Source organism: Myodes glareolus, chromosome 12 (genome assembly GCF_982192425.1).
Source record: "Myodes glareolus chromosome 12, mMyoGla1.1, whole genome shotgun sequence".
NCBI lineage: Eukaryota > Metazoa > Chordata > Mammalia > Rodentia > Cricetidae > Myodes > Myodes glareolus.
In genome coordinates, this window is record NC_142037.1 from 20,793,401 (window position 1) to 20,813,374 (window position 19,974).

At 40.2% G+C, this 19,974-nt stretch overlaps 1 protein-coding gene across 1 annotated transcript; it reads right to left on the reverse strand.

Annotated features, from left to right (window-relative positions):
- Positions 1 to 385: 385 nt before the first annotated feature.
- Positions 386 to 3,007, reverse strand: LOC148120195 (mast cell protease 4-like). The gene is made up of 5 exons (XM_087912085.1): positions 2,898 to 3,007; positions 2,249 to 2,399; positions 1,601 to 1,736; positions 1,170 to 1,424; positions 386 to 797 (listed from the first exon to the last, which is right to left on the reverse strand). The coding sequence occupies exons 1-5, from the start codon at positions 2,950 to 2,952 to the stop codon at positions 651 to 653; spliced, it is 744 nt and encodes a 247-aa protein (XP_087768211.1). The 5' UTR covers positions 2,953 to 3,007; the 3' UTR covers positions 386 to 650.
- Positions 3,008 to 19,974: the final 16,967 nt, after the last annotated feature.

Genomic DNA, 19,974 nt, shown 5'->3' on the forward strand with positions numbered 1-19,974 from the left:
TTGGGGACACAAGCTATCAACAGCCATCTCTGAGCTAGACATGGAATTTGCTATGGTGTGTGGAGGAGATGCAGTGACTAAGGCATTGATATTTGTGGAAAGACAAGATGAGGACAAGGAGAGAAAAGAGGAGAAGGGCAGACCGTGGAGGAAACAGCAAAGCAGTGCAAATTTCTCTAGATGTGGAACGTTGCAGTACACACATGTATGTGAGATAATATTCAATAATCCACAGTGCCACACCCTGTGCCAGGAAATCAATACTCATGTTTGCTAACATGGCCAGAGAGTATCGCCAAACAACTCTTCACTCAACTTAGATAGTTTCTATGTGTGGGTGAGGAACCAAGTCAGTTTAGGGCACAGAGTGGAGGCTCACAGTTGCTGGAGTTCTCATCTTTATTGGGGTGCAGTACAGGGAACAATTAGTCACCAGAGCCATGTGTCTCTTTGTGATCCTTTCACACAAAGGGGAAGGATGGGACAGCCTGGGGAACAGGCTAGGACCAGGCTCAAAGAGACTGGGGACTGGGCATAGCATGGGGGCAGGTCGGTTTAGGCTAGAAGCAGTCTAGGTACAGCTCTTTTGCACCCAAGAGGTACCAGAAGACCTCAGACTTGGAGATCCTGACTCAGGCTCACAAGGCTTTTCAGCTACTTGCCCTTATGACTGCATTAATCCAGGGCACATAAGCAGAGATCCGGGTGAAGACTGCAGGGGGTTTTGCATCAGGACGTCCATATGATACAATACCATGGGCCACCCCAGCACACAGTAGAGGTCCGCCAGAGTCTCCCTGTAGGATAGAAAAGGCAGAGGGTGAACAGAGATCACCTTCCCCTAACTACAGATTCCTTGCCATAGCTATGTGAGGTGAGGAGTTCTGGCTCCCTGTAAGTCATGAGTTAGGGATTGAATTTTTCTCCTGTCTTGTCACAATGCTTAGGTTGTCTCCCTTCAGCCCCATCAATTCTTATGTCTAAACCTCTGGGGAAGTTTCAGTAAGGGTTTGTGCATTGAAATGGGATCTAGAGGGAGAATTTCAATTCCAAGAGTGCTAGGATCCTGAGAACATAGGCATCAGTCAGGACAGTGGAGAGCTGTTTGGCCTACTCCCTCCTCTGACACTGTCTCCTGATGTGAGGAGGGAAAGTAGGTGGTTTCTCACCCTGTATGCAGATCTTGTCTCTCTGGGACTGCCCACACAGACTTGGAGGTGATAGAAGAATTTCTTGTAGGGTTTGCAGGCCTCTTTTGCCATGATTCTCAGTTTCACCTCCATCAGTCTTTCTGATGTTGGCTCCGTCACTCCAGTTTGTCCCCAGCCAGCTGCCCGGCACATTTTACCAGGTATAATGAAGTCAAGTAGGCTAGGCAAAGGAATTGTATCCACAGCCGGAGTGAGCTTAGCTTTTCTTTGAAGCTGTAGGGGGAAGGAGAGAAGACATGGTAACCCAGAGAAGCATGTTCTCCTGGACATGGGTTCTTTCCCACTGGGGTGGTAAGGACATGGATTTTAGGGGTGGGTTCTGAGGAAATGGGTTGGGTAAGGAGAGTAAAGGATGGGAGAGCTAAAAAGAGCAAGAAAGATAATGGAACCTTCAGCAGCATGATGTCGTGCAGATTGGAGTAGAAGCTGCACTGTGGGTGAACGATTTGTTTTTTGACTTTTATCTTCTGCTGTGTGGATTCTCTCTTGCTCACATCATGAGCCCCAAGAGTGACAGTAATTTCTCTGTTGAAAGAGAAAAAGAGGTACAAAAAATGCTGTTCTCATGAGGACTCATTTTGAACAGAGGGACACCAGGTCTTCTCTATCCCAGGGCAGAGCCACTTGGAAAACCCCGATTGGTATTGAGATGAAGCTCCCAGGAACACACCACCAGAAGCAATGAGCTCATGGAAACACAGCACTGAGAGCTGTGCTCCCTTCCAGTATTTGGACTGAACACATGGTTTTGCATGTGGTACAGGGTCTACCATTGAGTTACACCCCAGCACATGACTGAGAGCTCTGGTGACACCAGGACAAGAGGGAAGCAGCAGTGTGTCCCGACTGGTGCCCTGCTTAAAGCTCTGTCCTCTGAAAATGGAGATGACAGAGAAAATGAGAACTTTTGTGTTCTTTGTCTTCTCATTTTAAACAGGAGTCTGTCTGGAGATGAACAGGACTGGGAACTTTCCTCAGGCTCTGCCCCTTTATGACTCTGGTTCATGCATTTCTCCACACAAAGAGAAGTCACCTACCTTCCTTTACAGTGTGCAGCTGTCATCACAAATTCTTCACTTATGAGAAACCCTCCACAGGTGGCAGTGAAACCTCCATCAGTGAGGATCTCCAGATGGGCCATGTAAGGGCGGGAGTGTGGTTTTGACTCCACACCGCCAATAATCTCCTCTGGAACAAAGAATCCTGAGTCCCTAGTCACAGTCTTACAGGACACCCTAACATAGGGCAGGCAGAGGAAATGGGGCTAAAACTGAGTGGCTGCTCCCCATCCCATCCCAACTCTCAAGGGGCTCATGTCACTCCGAGCATACTTTGATCTTTCCTCCCTGTTGATCTTCCTCTCCAGCCCTCCCTTTCCTCCACCCTACATCTCAGAACACAATGCACATCCACGTTTCTGATGCCAGTTCATTTAGACATTTTGTCACCCCTCATCCTGTCTTCCTCAACACTAATGAAAGGCCCGAGAAAAACTGCCAAAACAGATTATTTTGATAAAAGTATGTGAAGAGTAATTATTTTTTCATTCTCACTTGACCTGGTACATTTATCCTGGATTGTATTTAAAAAACCCTGCCTCATTTTAGGGTCTCTATTACCCAAGTTAACAGATTAGGGTCAGTTGCTGAAAAAAATCAGGGGTAGGGAGACAGAGACAAAACTCACCAGCTCCCGTTCCAGGAGACAAGAGGAGGGCCGACAGGAGGAGCAGGGCCTGCATTTCCCACTGGTGAAGCCTATGCTCAGCCTCTGGTGTGTTTCTGCCTGGTCTCTGCTTTTATAGATCCAAAGTAGGAGAAAGAGGGGGTTGAAAACCACCAAGCTGCCCTGATCAAGCTTTATCTTCCTTATCAGAAGTTCTCATGACTGTGCTCTCTGCTGGTGTTGAATCTGTGACCAGATGCTGAGAGTCCTGGATCCCATGATGAGGTGCCTGCTTCACCCTCCGAAGCTGATCCTCAGAGACTGGACAGCAACAATGTGCTGGGGAACCTGTTCAAGGATGATGAACTTGTCCTTGTAAACAGTCGGGTGTTATTGTCAGTATTGAGGCCCATGCAGCATGTGTGAAAAGACTCAACCTCTGACACTGTAGCACAAACGCAGGCATGTGTAGTGTGTGAAACATATGAGTGTGATGGTGTACATTTTATTGACAACAACTGGTTTGGGGCTGATTGAGCCTGATGGCCATCATTTGCGTTGACAAGTGCAAGAGCATCTCATATTTATTCTAATAAGAAGCAGGAGATAGAATGTGGTTGAGAGAGAAGAATGGGGAGAATGTATTGAATACACAGCATATCATGTAGGATGGAGACCTTCAGCCAGTGTTTCTCAATCTTCCTAAGGTTGTGACTCTTTAATACAACTCCTCATATTCTGATCACTCGCAATTATAAAATTATTTCCATTGCTATTTCATGACTGCAAATTAGATACTGGAATAAATTGTAATGTAAAAATCTGATATATAGAATATCTGCTATGTATCCTCCTAAAGAGTCCCAACCCACTGGTTTAGAACTGCTACTATAAGTGCATGTTCTGATTTTCTCATACTAATAGTCCATTTTGTGGATATTGCCATACACATTTAGGGGTAACTTAATGGACTCTCAGGAAATCACATAACAGGAAGATCATACGTTTAATTAGATAGTTTCAGAATCTTACTGTTTTCAGTTCCAATGGGACGGAGAGAATGTACAACAGAAAACATAAAGTACCACATCTATGCTCTACATGGGATATCAGGATTTCTATTTATCCACTGGGACCCAAACATGTTTGATTGCAACCTAGCGTCTCTGCAGATCATATTTGAGGCCTTACTCGGTGCTTTCATCATTTCATGTATCACTGAAAATCAAACACTGCTCTAGGTAAACAGGAACATGCCACTGAGTATAATTTCTAGTCTCACTTACTCGATCAGAGTTGAAATCTTGGAATAATTGACATATTGTTACATTACTGGTCTGAGATTTCTTTAGACTCCACCAACCCTGAGTATAACTGTTTCCATTTTACACATGATGAAATCAAGACTTGACAAAATGTCACAAATATTGAATACCGAAAGTTGGTCTCAGTTCAGTTGCTTCATGACTCTCTTCCAATAACCTTTCTTTGTTCCAGCTGCTTTCCTTGATTTCAGGAACAAAGCAAGAGGAAGCAAACAGAGGACTTTGAAGGGTTCAATTCACTTGTCTACACACTCAGCAGGAATGACCTTAGAACAGATCCCACATATTACATTGCACACCTATGTTATACCATTCAAATATGTTGCACTGCTCACATATGTTACATTGTTCACATGTGTTACACCATTCATGTATGTCACACTTCTCTTGTATGTTGCACCACTCACATGAAATGCACTGCTCACATGTGTTATACTGCTCAGGTATGATGCGCTGATCACCTCTGATGTACAGCTCAAGTGTGTTATACTGCTCATGCATGTTACACTGCTGACATATATTACATATATTCCACCACTTATGCAGGCTTTCCTTCTGGGTTGGACCCAGTAGAGGGTCTCTATTCTACTGGAAGCAAGAACAGGGCTACTTTTCTGTTCACTAGACTACACCTTAGTATTAGGTCTTAAAGACCCTCTTGTAAGTGATAAAATGTAGCAGCTGTAGATGTGAAATGATTATTTATGGCATGAAGAGTAATCCTGCCATGTAAACAATGTCACCCAGGTGTATCTGCAATGCAAGATAAGTCTTTGTGTGGCCAAGTATTTACAACCACAGTCATTGTGTCTAAGTACTCAAGAACATAGGCAAAGAAAACGAAGGGCTTAGTACCATGTTTTTGTCTAAATAAGAATGAGGGATTTTCTCTATTTTAAGATAAAAGTGATTTATTATGAGGGATTTTCAAAGAAAACAATGGCATGTAACTAGATTATTGTAGCATCTCAAACAAGCACTTGTACGGACAGCAGACTGTGTTTTTCAATCAGCTATACAATTATTGTCAACATTCTAGAGTCTTGGAGCTTCAAAGAAAAATTCTAGATCTTGGAAAAAGAGGTATTGATTACCAAACATATCCTCAACTAGTTGCCAGACTTGAACCTGACCATCAAATCTCTGTGCCTGATAGAGGCTAAATGCCCTTGAGTAAAGTATTGGCCCCAACTTTGTATTTTTCTTTCTCTGCTTCCTCAGAGATACAAGGGGCTGTCTAAGCAGAGTGACATGGATTATAGAAAAACAGATTCAGTTTTTATTATTGTGCACAGGATCTGACCTGATAATACTTTTTAAAGACCCCCATATTCTCCTGTGAATCCCAAGTTAGAAGATGAGCTTTGGTGATGACCCCCAAAACGGGTCCCAAATAAACTCTCTCTCTTTCTCCAGTTCCTGAATACAGAGGTAGCAGAGACTTAGTCACAAACTGGCATCATCCCCATAGTGGTTGCCAGACTCAGGCAGTGATCTTTTGATAGAAACTAGTGGTAAACACCACAACTGCCTCTACTTACCAAAAAGTTAGCCAACACAATGTTATATATGGAGTTATAATTGAACCCTGTGGAAAAGGTGATTCTTGCTATGTCTTCCTCTGACAAATCACTTTGTACCTTGGAGAGATAGTGTGAATTTTTTAAACTACACCAACTGTAGTTCCTTTTGGTATAAGTTTTATTATTACTGGACATGGTGTATTTCTTGCAGCTATCACCTTGAGGAAAACATCAACATACATAATGAGGAGCAGTAACATCCATTACAGGGAGCCCAATCATGTTACACTGATGACATCATGTTGATTGGATTTGGAGTGAAGGAGGTAGCAACTACTGTAGACACCTTGGGAAGAAGCATTCATGCCTCCATAGGAAATAAATCTAAGTTGTTGTTGGATAACCTTTTCGTATACTATGAAGATATGTTTCCACAAAGGTACCTTCTGATTTATTTGATAAAGAACTGACTGGTCAGTAGCTAAACAGAAGAAGATAGGCAGACTTTCAGGAAGAGATAGGAACTCTGGGAAGAAGAGAGGCAGGACATTCACCAGGAAACAAGGAAAGTCAGATGTACTGTGGAGAAATAATGAGCCACAGAGCAGAATTTATGATAATACAAACAGGTTAATTTAAGTTTTAAGAGCTAGTTGGAAACAATCCTAAGTTAGGGCCATAACTTAATAGCTTAATAATTAATATAAAGTTTCTGTGTCACTATTTGAGAGTTGGCAGTTCAAAGGACGGACAACTACACTAAAAACTTTGACTTCAAAGAAACATCCTTGGTTTCAGTGATCACAAGTGGTCACTTCCTAAGTGAAGTTTCTTCATCTGGCTCCTCCATCCACATGGAAGAGGTAAATGTTCACTGGGTATCTGGATGGAAAGTTGATAGAGAAAGAATGCCTACACCTGGCTTATGGATGACTCCCTGAGATCAACTGGTGCCACTTGAGGGTAGATGTTTGTGATTATACAATCCTATTTTATGTGTCCTGGAAGGTGATGACGTACAGATGATCAAACTCAAAATAATAGCATCTCCACGCTTCTAGGAGAAGACCACCTAATATGTAATCACAGTAGCAAGTAGCAACTAAAGTCATTTATTAAAGGAATAGCTTTTCTTCTTTAAATATTATTATTATTGTGACTATTATTATTACTAATTACTAATAATTAATATTAATAATATAATTATTAATTATATTATTAATTAATAATAATAATTAATTAATTATTGCTATATTATTATAATAATTATAATAATATTAATATAATAATGTTATTATTATTACTAGTAGTAGTAGTACTGGTAAGGGGTTGGGGAGTGTGTGTGTGTGTGTGTGTGTGTGTGTGTGTGTGTGTGCACATACTACTGAGTCAGTTTAGTGTTGCTGGAATATACTCAGTTTTAGGGTTGACCACTTAAGATTGGAGAACTTATCACGGACACTGGTCCACAGAGAAAACTAGTTCTCCCTCCTCATCTAGGGCTGAGGTCTCATGAATCTTCCCCATCTACACTTGCAGGTCCACTGGTGGTGTCACTATGCAGTTCTTGTTTAGACAGCCATTTTGTTGAGCTCCCTAGGCTCAGCTTTGCTGTCATGTCTAGAAGACACTAATTTGCAACAGGCATCCTGGTCTCTGCCTCTCACAGTCTCTCAGCTCCTTCTTCTGTGAGATCTCATGAGCCTCAGTTATAGGGATTACCTTATAAATGTATCCTTTGGGACTGGGCACCCTGTAGTAACTTGTTCTCTGCATTTTCCCACTTGTAGGTCTCTGTAACAGTCTCCATCATGATGCTTCTTTGATGAGGGGTGAAAGCCTCACTTACCTATGTGTCTAACCATAAGTGTCCAGAATACAGCAGAACTTACATCTGCTTAAGGATATAGTAATAGGCTCTCTTCTAGCTTTCCAGCACCAGACCTGTGTTCCCTTCAATAGAGTGGGCCTTAAATCCAAAAAGCCAGTTCATGCACTAGGGATATAACCTGGTCCCACTTCCAGTGACCAAGTAACACAATTGTCACCCACATTCAGAGTGCCTACTCTGGTCCTATGCAGTATCGCCTGCTGTAGGTCTGGAGTCAGTGAGCTCCCACTAACTCAGATCATGGGATCATCATTGTGGATTTCTGGGAATTTCCCTAGTGCCAGGTTTCACGCTAACCCCATAATGGCTCCCCCATCAAGATGTATCTTTTCTTGCTTCATATCCCATTCCCTCATGTTCTTTTCCTCCTTCCAATTTTCTCTATTCCTCTCCTTCCACCCTCCCTCCTATCGCCTCCCCATGCCTCCCAATCTAGTCAGGAGATCTTTTCTACTTCCTCTTCCAAGGGAGACTCAAGTATGTCTCTCTTAGGGTGCTCCTTTTTACCTAGACTCTCTGAGGTCATGGACTATAGGTTGGTTATCTTTTTTCATCTAATTTCCACTTATGAGTATGTACATACCATGTTTGTCATTCTGGGTCTAGGTTAGCACACTCAGGATGTTTTTTCTAGTTCCATTCATTTGCCAGCAAATTTCAAGCTGTCATTGCTTTTAACTGTTGGACAGTATTCCATTGTGTAAATGTACTACATGATCTTTAACCATTCTTTAGTTGAGGGGCATCTAGGCTGTTTCCAGGTTCTGACTATTACAAATAAGGCTTCTGTGAACATAGTTGAGCAAATATCCTTGTGGTGTGAGTATGTGTCCTTTGAGTATAATCCCAAGAGTGGTGTTGCTGGGACTGGAGGTAGATAGATTCCCAATTTTCTAAGAAACTGCCATAATGATTTTCAAAGTGGCTGTACAAGTGTGCACCACCAACAGCAATGGAGGAGTGTTTCCCTTACATGCATGTTATCCAGCATAAGCTGTCTTTGGTGGTTTTGACCTTAGTCATTAGGGCAGGTGTGAGATGTTATCTCCGAATCTTTATGATCTGCATTTCCCCGATGACTAAGGATGTTGAGCAGTTCCTTAAGTGTCTTTTGGCCATTTGAAATTTTTCTGTTGATGATTCTGCTTCAATCTGTACCCCATTTTTAATTGAATTATTTGATGTCTAATTTCTTGAGTTCTTTATATATTAAAGAGATAATTTCACTGTATGATGTAGGGTTAGTAAAGATCTTTTCCCACTCTATAGCCTGCTGTTTTGTCCTATTTGCTGTGTCCTTTGCCTTACAGAAGTTTTCAGTTTCAGAAGGTCACGTTTATTAATCATTGTTCTCAGTGTCTGTGCATCTGGTGTTTTATTAACATGTGCGCATATGTTGAAAGCTGTTTCCCACTTTTTCTTCCATCAGTTTCAGTGTAGCTGGATTTATGTCGAAGTGTTTGTTTCATTTGGACTTGAATTTTGTGTCTAGGAATAAGTATGGATCTATTTGCATTCTTCTACATGTCGATATCCAGTTATATCATCACCACTTGCTGAAGATGCTTTATTTTTCCATTGTCTACCATTAGCTTCTTTGTCAAAATCAGGTGTTTATAAGTCTGTGGCTTTTGATTTAATTCCATTCTTTCTGTTTTTATGCCAATACCAATCTGTTTTCATTGCTAAAGCTCTATAATAGAACCTGAAGTCAGGGATGATTATACCTCCAGAAGTTACTTTATGGTACAGGACTCTTTCGGCTGTTCTATTTCTTTTTTTTTCTTTTCTTTTTTGCATGTGCTGTGGAGTATTATTCTTTCAAGGTCTGTGAAGATTTGTCCTGGAATTTTAATAGAGATTGCATTGAATCTGTAGATTGCTTTTGATAAGATTGCCATTTTTATTATGTTGAGCCTACCTATCCAAGAACATGGTAGATCTTTCCACTTTCTGATCTCTTCTTCAGTTTCTTACTTCTATGACTTAACGTCCCTGTCACACAGGTCTTTCCTTTTTTGGCTAGAGTTACCCAAAGATATTTTATGCTATTTGTGGCTATTATAAATGGTGATGTTTCTCTGATTTCTTTCTCAGCTCTTTTATCATTTGTATATAAGAGGGCTACTGTTCTTTTTTTTTATATTAATCTTGTATCCTGCCACATTAAAGAAGGTATTTATCAGTTGTAGATGTTCCCTGGGAAATTTTTTGGAGTCACTATCATACCATCTGCAAATCGTGAAAGCTCAACTTCTCCCTTCCTGGTTTGCATCCTCTCGATCTTCTTTTGCTATCTTAGTCGTCTAGCTATAACTTTGAGTACTATATTACGTACATATGGAGACAGTGGACAGTCTTGTCTTGTACCTGATTTTAGTGGAATCTCTTTGAATTTCACTCCATTTAATTTGTTGTTGGCTCTAGGCTTGCTGTATATTGCTTTGGTTATGTTTAGATGCATTCCTTGTATCCCTTATCTCTCCAAGACTTCTATCATAAAGGGGTATTGAATTTTTGTCAAAATAATTATCAGCATCTAATGAGATGATCATGTGATTATTTTCCTTTCAGTTTATTTATATGGTTGATTACATTGATGGATTTTCATATGTTGACCCATCCCTTCATCTCTGAGATTAAAACAATTTGATCATGATGGATAATTTTTTATGTGTTCTTGGGTTTTATTGCTTATTTGTATGTTAATGTTCATGAGGAAGTGGTCCTGTAACTCTCTTCCTTAGTTGAGTCTTTCTGTGGTTTAGGCATCTCATAAAGAGAGTTTGGCAATGTTCCTTCTGTTTCTATTATGTGGAACAATTTGAGGAGTATTGGTATTAGCTCTTCTTTGAAGTTCTAGTAGAATTCTGACTGAAACCAACGAAACCTTGGCTTTTGTTGTTTGGAGACTTCTGATGACTTCTGTTTCCCAGGGGTTATAGGTCTATTTAAATTGTTTATCTAGGTCTGGGTTACCTCACTCAGGATAGTGTTTTCTAATTCCATTCATTTACATGCAAAATTCAAGATATCATTGTTTTTTTACTGCTGATGAGTACTCTAATGTGTAAATGTGCCACATTTTCTTTATCCATTCTTCAGTTGAGGGGCATCTGGATTGTTTCTAGGTTCTGGCCATTACAAATAATACTGATACAAACATAGTTAAACAAATGCTTTTGTAGTATGATTGAGCATCTTTTGTGCATATGCCATCTTTTGTGTATATGTATTGTGCTGGATCCTGAGGTAGGTTGATTCCCAATTTTCTGAGAAACTGCCATAATGATTTCTGAAGTGGTTGTATACGTTTGCATTACCACCAGCAATGGATGAGTGTTCCCCTTATTCCACATCCTCTCCAGCAAAAGCTATCATTAGTGTTTTTTTTTTATCTTAGCCATTCTGACAGGTATAAGATGGTATCTCAGAGTTGTTTTGATTTGCATTTCCATGATAGCTAAGGAAGTTGAACATGTCCTTCAGTGTCTTTTGGCCATTTAAGATTCTTCTGTTGAGAATTCTGTTTAGTTCAGTACCCCATTTTTCAATTGAGTATTTAGAATTTTAATGTCTAATTTCTTGAGTTCTTTATATATTTTGGAGATCAGTCCCCTGTCTTATGTGGGTTGGTGAAGTTGGTGAAGCATTTTTTCCATTCAGTAGGCTGCCGTTTGTCTTATTGACTGTGTCTTTTGCTTTACAGAAGCTTCTCAGTTCCAGGAGGTCCCATTTATTTATTGTTTCTCTCAGTGTCTGTGCTACTGGGGTTATATTTAGGAAGCAGTCTCCTGTGTCCATGTATTAAAGACTACTTCCCACTTTCTCTTCTATCAGGTTCAATGTGGTCAGATTTATATTGAGGCCTTTAATCCATTTGGACTTGAATTTTGTACATAGCGATAGATAGATGTATTTTCATTCTTCTACATGTTGACATCCAGTTATGCCAGCACCATTTGTTTAAGATGCTTTCTTTTTCCATTGTATAATTTTAGATGAATATGATATCTACTCACTCATAAGTGTATACTAGCTGTAGACAAAGGACATTGAGCCTATAGTTCATGATCCTAGAGAAGCTAAGCAATAACATGAACCCCCCCAAAAAAACACATGTAGACACACCTGGAAATAGAAAAAAGACAATATCACCTGACAAAATTGGGAGCATGGGAGTTGGGATAGAAGGAAGGGTAGAAGGGGAAGAGGAGGGTAGAAGAGGAGGGTTGAGTAGAACTTGAGTGAATGGGATAGTCGAGATGGAGGGAGGACAGATATGAATGCAAGAAAAGAGATATCTTGATTGAGGGAGCCATTATGGGGTTAATAAGAAACCGGGCTCTAGAAAAATTCCCAGGAATCCACAAGGATGACCCCAGTGAAGAGACTAAGCAATAGAGAAGAGGGTGCCCGAGCTGGCCTTGCCCTGTAGTCAGACTGATGATTATCTTAAATATCATCATAGAACCTTCATCCAACAACAGATGGAAGCAGAGACAGAGACCCACATTAGAGCACTGGACTGAGCTCCCAAGGTCCAGTTAAGAGTGGAAGGAATGAGAATATGAGCAAAGAGGTCAAGACCATGAAGGGTTCATCTACTGAAACAGTTTACCTGAGCAAATGGGAGCTCACCAACTCCAGCTGGACTGGGAAGGAACAAACATAGGACCAAACTAGTCCCTCTGAATGGGGTTGACAGTTACATGGCTGGGGCAGACTGAGGGGCCACTGGCAGTGGCACTGAGATTTATCAATACTGCAAGTACTGGCTTTTGGGGATCTTATTCTTTTTGAATGTATACCTTGCATAGCCCAGATGTAGTAGGGAGGGCCTTGGACCTTCCTCATAGCAATGAGCTTTACCCTCTCTTAGGATTGAATGGGGGTGACGTGGGAGGGTATGTGGAGGGAGTGGGAGGAGGAGAAGGAGTGGGAATTTGGATTGGTATCTTTAAAAAAAAATCTAATAAATTTTAAAAAATGTTTATCTGGCCTTGATTTAACTTTGGTAAGTGGTATCTATCCAGAAAGTTATCCATTTCTTTTAGATTTCTCAATTTTGTAGGGAACAGGTTTTTGAAGTATGACCTAATGATTTCTTAAATTGTCTGCCATTAAGTCTCCCTTTTCATTTCTGATTTGGTTAATTTGGATATTCACTTTCTGCCTTTGGTTATTTTGAAAAAGGATTTGTATATCTTGTTCATTTTATCAAAGAACCACTTCTTTGTTTAATTGATTCTTGTTTTGTTTTCTTGATTTCTATTTTATTGATTTCAGCCCTCAATTTGATTGTTTCCTAATATCTATTCCTCCTGAGTGAGTCTTCTTCTTTTCGTTCTAGAGCTTTCATGTATGTTGTTAAGTCACTTGTGTGAGATTTATCCACTTTCTTTATGTAGCACTTAGTGCTATGAACTTGCCACTGCTTACATAGTGTCCCATTGGTTTGGGTATATTGTGCATTTATTTTCATTGAATTCTAGGAAGTCTTTAATTTTTTCTTATTTCTTCTTTGACCCAGACATGACTCAGTTAAGCATTGTTCAATTTTCATGAGTTTTGGGGGCTTTCTGCAATTAGTGTTGTTGTTTTATTCTAACTTTAAGCCATGGTGATCCAACAAGATCAGCAGGGAATTATTACAATTATTTTTGATCTATTGTGGTTTGCCTTGTTACCAAGACTGTGGTTGATTTTAGAGAAGATTCCATGAGGTGCTGAGAAAAAGGTATATTCTTTTGAGTGTTGGTGAGACTTACTGTAGACTTCTCTTAAGTCCATTAACAAATGTTAAGTGTTTGAGTGATGATATCTTTTAGTTCTCCTATTTTTCTGTTAAGTTTCTGTCTGACAGACTTGTTCATTGGTGATAGTCTGGGTGATGAAGATTTCTACTTAGTGTGTGAGGTTTCATGTGTGATTTAAGCTATAGTAATGTGTCTTTTACAAATGTGGGTGTTCTTGTATTTGGGGCATGTATGTTCAGAATTGAGACTTAATTTTTATCGATTTTTCCTGTAATGAGTATGCAGTGTACTTCTTTATCTCTTTTGATTAATTTTGGTTTGAAATTTGTTAAATATTAAGATAACTGCATTCACTCATTTCTTAGATCCATTTGATTGGAAAATCTTTTCCCAACCGTTTACTCTAAGGTAATGTCTGTCTTTGAGTTTGAAGTGTGTATCTTGTAGCAGCAGGAAGATGAATCCCTTTTTTGTAGTCATTCTGTTACTCTGTGTCTTTTTATAGGTAAAAATGAGTAATGAGTCCATTTATATTAAGAGATATTAATGACCAGTAACTGATAATTCCTGTTGTTTTTCAGTGGTAGTGTTTGTATGATTCCCTTCTTTTGGTGTTTGCTGGTGTGAGGTCATCTGTTGCCTGTATTTTCATGCCTGTATTTTCATGGGAGCATCTAACTTCCTTGGGCTGGAAATTTCCTTCTAGTCCTCTCTGTAAGGCTGAATTTGTGAATAGATATTGTCTAAATTTGGTTTTGTCTTGAAATATCTTGTTTTCTCCATCTATGGTGATTGTTGAGTGCAGTAGTCTAGACCGGCACCCATGGATGCTCAATGTCTGCAGTGCATCTGTCCAGGACCTTTTGATTTTCAGAGTTTCCATGAGAAGTCTGGTGTAATTCTGATATGTATGCCTTTATGTGTTACTTCTCCTTTTTCCTTTGCATGTCTTAATATTCTTTCCTTATTCTGCATGTTTAGTGTTTTGATTATTATATACTGAGGGAACTTTTTCTTGGTTCAGTCTATTTGGTGTTCTTTAAACTTCTTGTACCTTCATAAACTTGTCCTTCTTTAGCCCGGGAAAGTTTTATTTCATGATTTTGTTGAATATAATTTCTATGCCTTTGAGCTGGAGTTCTTCTCCTTCTTCTATCCCTATTATTCTTTGGTTTGGTCCTTTCATGGTGTCCCAATTTTTTGGATGTTCTGTATTAAGATTTTGTTGGATTTAGTATTTCTTTGACCAATGAATCTATTGTCTATATTGTATCTTAAACTCCTGAGATTCTCTCTTCCATTTCTCATATTCTGTTGTTTATGCGTTTATCCATAGTTCATGTTCATTTACCCAGATTTCCCATTTTCAGAATTCTCTTGGTTTGTGTTTTCTTTCTTGACCCATTTCAGTTTTCAAGTCTTGAATGGTTTGAACTGTTTTCTCCACCTGTTTGATTTTTTTTCTTGTTTTTCTTGGCTTTCTTTGAGGGATTTCTCCTAATTTTTTTGTTTTCTTTCTTTCTTCTTTCCTTTCTCCTTCTCCCTCATTCTTTATTCTTCCTTTTCTTCAGAAAAAAATATATAAAATATGATTAGAATGGGACCTAGTATTCAAAGACATGAGCCACAATAAACTGTTCAAAGGTTTGATCATGTTACAATGTAATATTGTTTATGGGATATACTCAAAATATAAATCATATGCAGCATTATAAAGCTGTGGGAAATGTGGACTATCATAACAGAAGATGTTGTAGAGTTCACTCAGCTCTGGCAGAGACAGCCAACACCCAGGAGTAGTTAATTTCCTTCCTTGCTTCTTTCCTCAATTCCTTCCTTCATTCATTCTTTCCTCTGCTCTTCCTCCCTCCCTTTGACCCTCACTCATTTGCTTCCCCTCTATTCCCTTTTCTCTCATTTTTCATATATATATATATATATATATATATATATATATAGAGAGAGAGAGAGAGAGAGAGAGAGAGAGAGAGAGAGAGAGAGAATGGCGGTTTTAAAATGCTGGCTTTCTGAGTTATGCTGCTAGTGCGACCTCTGGGGCTATGCTGCTAATGCGACCTCTGTCTCTTGCAGGAGACAGAGCATTTGAATGGGGTTTGTGAATAAAGTGTTATGGCTTGCTTGATGGAACTGTGGACTTACTATGTGCCTGTAAGTGGGGCAAGGCATGTGGCTCAGAGGCACAAGCAGCTGAGAGGCACAAGTGGTTCTGCCATGCTGAACTGTGCAGAACTCGGGCAGGAACTACTGTATTTATCATAATAATATCACAGCTACAGGAAGTACCCTATTATCCCTACTAACGATACAATTTAAGTTTTTAAGAAGCATTTAACATTTTAAGAAGTGCTCCTGGACAATAAAGAATTACAGATTCACAATAGGACATGTTCAGACATAAAAGACCTCTAAATGGGTCACAGTGTTGGATAAACATATGTAGGCTTAGAAGAGAGAAGAAAAAGTGTATAGAGAGTCATAAAATAAAGTAAATGCTTTTTATTTTTTTTGATTTATTTATTAAAAATTTCTACCTCTTTCCCGCTTCCCTTTTCTTTCCCCCTCCCCACCCCCCCTCCCCCCTCCCCCTCCCTCTATAGTCTTAAGAGCAGTCAGGGTTCCCTGCCCCGTGGGAAGTCCAAGATCCTCCCCCATCCATACAGGCTCCCACAAAGTTAGACCATGCAGCAGAATTAAATCCCAATGCCATTGTCCTTGGCTTCTCAGTCAGCCTTCATTGCCCACCACGTTCAGAGTGTGCATTTTGATCACATGCTCCATCACTCCCAATCCAGCTAGCCTTGGTGAGTTCCCATTAGATCAGTCCCACCTTCTCAGTGGGTGGACGCACCCCTTGAGATCCTGACTTCCTTTCTCACATTCTCCCTCCTTCTGCTCCTCATTTGGATCTAGGGAGCTAAGTCCAGTGCTCCAATGTGGAACCCTGTCTCTGTCTCCATTCATCACCAGATGAAGGTTCTATGGTGATATGCAAAATATTCATCAGTATGGTTATGGGACGAGGCCAGTTCATGCACCCTCTCCTCTGCTGCCCAGGGAACAATCTGGGGATCTCTCCTTGGACCTGGGACCCCCTCTAGAATCAAGTCTCTTACAAACCCTAAAATGGCTCCCTTAGTTGAGATATTTACTTCCCTGCTCCCATATCCATCCTTCCTCCATCCCACCCATCCCATTCCCCCAAATTTTCCCGAGTCTTCCCCTTCTCCCTTCTCTCTACCCAACTCCCCTTACATCCACCCCCCCAACCCCCACCCCACATCCTCCCGTGCCCCCAAGTTTGCCTGGCTATCTTGTCTACTTCCAATATCCAGGAGGATAACTATATGATTTTCTTCAGGTTCACTTTCTTATTTAGCTTCTCTAGGATCACGAAGTATAGGCTCAAAGACATTTAATTATGGCTAGAATCCACTTATGAGTGAGAACATACCATATTCCTCTTTTTGGGACTGGGTTACCTCACTCAGTAAGGCGTTTTCTATTTCCATCGATTTGCATGCAAAATTCAAGATGTCATTGTTTTTTTACCGCTGAATAAAACTCTAATGTGAATATGTTCCACACCTTCTTTAACAACTCTTGTATTGAGGGGCACCTAGGTTGTTTCCAGATTCTGGCTATTACAAATAGTGCTGCTATGAACATAGTGGAACAAATGTTTTTGTAGTATGATAGGGTATCTCTGGGAATATTCCCAAGAGTGGAATTGCTGGGTCCTGAGATAGGTTGACTTCCAGTTTCCTAAGAAACCTCCACACTGATTTTCACAGTGACTGCACAAGTTTGCATTCCCACCAACAATGGATGAGTGTTCCCCTCACTCCACATCCTCTCCAACATAGGCTGTCATTGGTGTTTTTGAGTTTAGCTATTCTGACAGGTGTAAGATGGTATCTCAATGTTGTTTTGATTTGCATTTCCCTGATCACTAAGGAGGTTGAGCATGACCTTAAGTGTCTTTTGGCCATTCGAAGTTCTTCTGTTGAGAATTCTCTGTTCAGCAGTACCCCATTTTTTAATTGGGTTAGTTAGAGTTTTAGTGTCTAGTTCCTTGAGTTCTTTGTATATTTTGGAGATCAGACCTTTGTCTGATGAGGGGTTGGTGAAGATCTTCTCCCAGTCAGAAGGTAGCCTTTTTGTCTTAGTGACAGTGTCCTTAGCTTTACATAAGCTTCTCAGTTTCAAGAGATCCCATTTATTCATTGATTCTCTTATTGTCTGTGCTACTGGGGTTCTACCTAGGAAGTGGTCTCTTGTGCCCATGTCTTGTAGACTACTTCCCACTTTCTCTTCTATCAGTTTCAATGTGGTCAGATTAATATCGAGGTCTTTAATCCATTTGGACTTGAATTTTGTGCATGGTGATAGATATGGATCTACTTTCATTCTTCTACAGATTGATATCCAGTTAAGCCAGCACCGTTTGTTAAAGATGCTTTCCTTCTTCCATTGTATACATTTAGCTCCCTTGTCAAAAATCGGTGTTCATGGGTTTGTGGGTTAATATCTGGGTCTTCTATTCGATTCCATAGGTCGACTTCTCTGTTTTTATGCCAATACTAAGCTGTTTTCAATACTGTAGCTCTGTAATAGAGTTTGAAGTCTGGGATGGTAATGCCTCTGAAAGTACCTTTATTGTATAAGATTGTTTTGGCTATCCTGGGTTTTTTGTTTTTCCATATAAACTTGATTATTGTTCTCTCAAGGTCTGTGAAGAATTTTGATGGGATTTTGATGGGGATTGCATTGAATATATAGATTGCTTTTGGTAGAATTGTCATTTTTACTATGTTGATCCTCCCAATCAAAGAGCAAGGGAGATCTTTCCATTTTCTGATATCCTCCTCAATTTCTTTCTTCAAAGACTTAAAGTTCTTGTCAAATAGGTCTTTCACTTCCTTGGTTAGAGTTACCCCAAGATATTTTATGCTATTTGTGGCTATCATAAAAGGTGATGTTTCTCTGATTTCCCTCTCTGCTTCTTTATACTTTGTGTATAGGAGGGCAACCGAATTTCGGAGTTGATCTTGTATCCTGCCACATTACTAAAGGTGTTTATCAGCTGTAGGAGTTCTTTGGTAGAGTTTTTGGGGTCGCTTATGTACACTATCATATCGTCTGCAAATAACGAAAGTTTAATTTCATCCTTTCCAATTCGGATTCCCTTGATCCCCTTATGTTGTCTTATGTTGTCTTATTGCTATTGCTAGAACTTCAAGCACTATATTGAAGAGGTATGGAGAGAGTGGACAGCCTTGTGTTCCTGATTTTAATGGAATGGCTTTGAGTTTCTCTCCATTCAATTTGATGTTAGCTGTTGTCTTGCTGTAAATAGGTTTTATAATATTTAGGTATGATCCTTGTATCCACAATTGCTCCAATACCTTTATCATAAAGGGGTGTTGAATTTTGTCAATTGCTTTTTCATCGTCCAATGAAATGATCATATGGTTTTTTTCTTTCAGTTTATTTATATTATGAATTACATTGATAGATTTTGGGTGTTGAACCAGCCCTGCATCTCTGGGATGAAGCTCACTTGATCATAATGGATAATTTTTCTAATATGTTCTTGGATTCGGTTTGTCAGTATTTTATTGAGAATTTTTCGCGTCGATGTTCATGAGTGAGTTTGGCCTGTAATTCTCTTTCTTGGTTGTGTCTTTGTGTGGTTTTGGTATCTGGGTAACTGTAGCTTCATAAAAAGAGTTTGGCAATGACTTTTCTTTTTTTTTTCAATTTTTATCAGACTTTCTATTTTATTTTTTTAAGTAAATTTTATTAAATTATAAAAGTTTCCATTTCTGCCCCTCTTCCCAACACCCTCCCACTCCCCCCACTCCCTCTCCTCCTCCCTCTTCTGTCCCTTAGGGCAGTCAGGGTTTCCTGCCCTGTGGGAAGTTCAAGTTCCTCTCCCCTCCCTCCAGGTCCAGGAAGGTGAGTGTCCAAACAGACTTGATCCCCAAAATCCAGTATATGCAGAGGAAACAGGTCCCAGTATCATAGTCAATCGCTTTTCAGAAAGACTTCAGGCCAGCCACATTCAGAGAATCCGGCCAAATTCCGAGAATCTCGTTAGATCACTTCCTCATTCAGTCCCAGTCCAACTGGCCTTGGTAAACTCTCATTAGATCCGTTCCATTGTATCAGTAGGTGATAGCATCCCTCGCAGTACTGATTTCGTTTTTCATGTTCTTCCTCCTTCTGTTCCTCATTTGGACCTCGGGGGGCTCAGTCTGGTGCTCCAATGTGGGTCTCCGACTGTATCGCCGTCCGTCGCCAGATGAAGGATCTATGGTGATAAGCAAAATATACATCAGTATGGTTATGGGCCACGGCCGATTCAGGCACCCTCTCCTCTGTCCAGAGAACAATCTGGGGGATCTCTCCTTGGACCTGGGATCCCATATATAATCAAGTCTCCTGTAAACCCTAAAATGACTCCCTTAGTTGAAATATATTCTTCCCTGATCCCATATTCATCCTTCCTCCCTCCCTCCCCATTCCAGGCCACCGAGCTTTCCCCATTCCTCCCCTACTCCCTTCTCTCTAACCCTC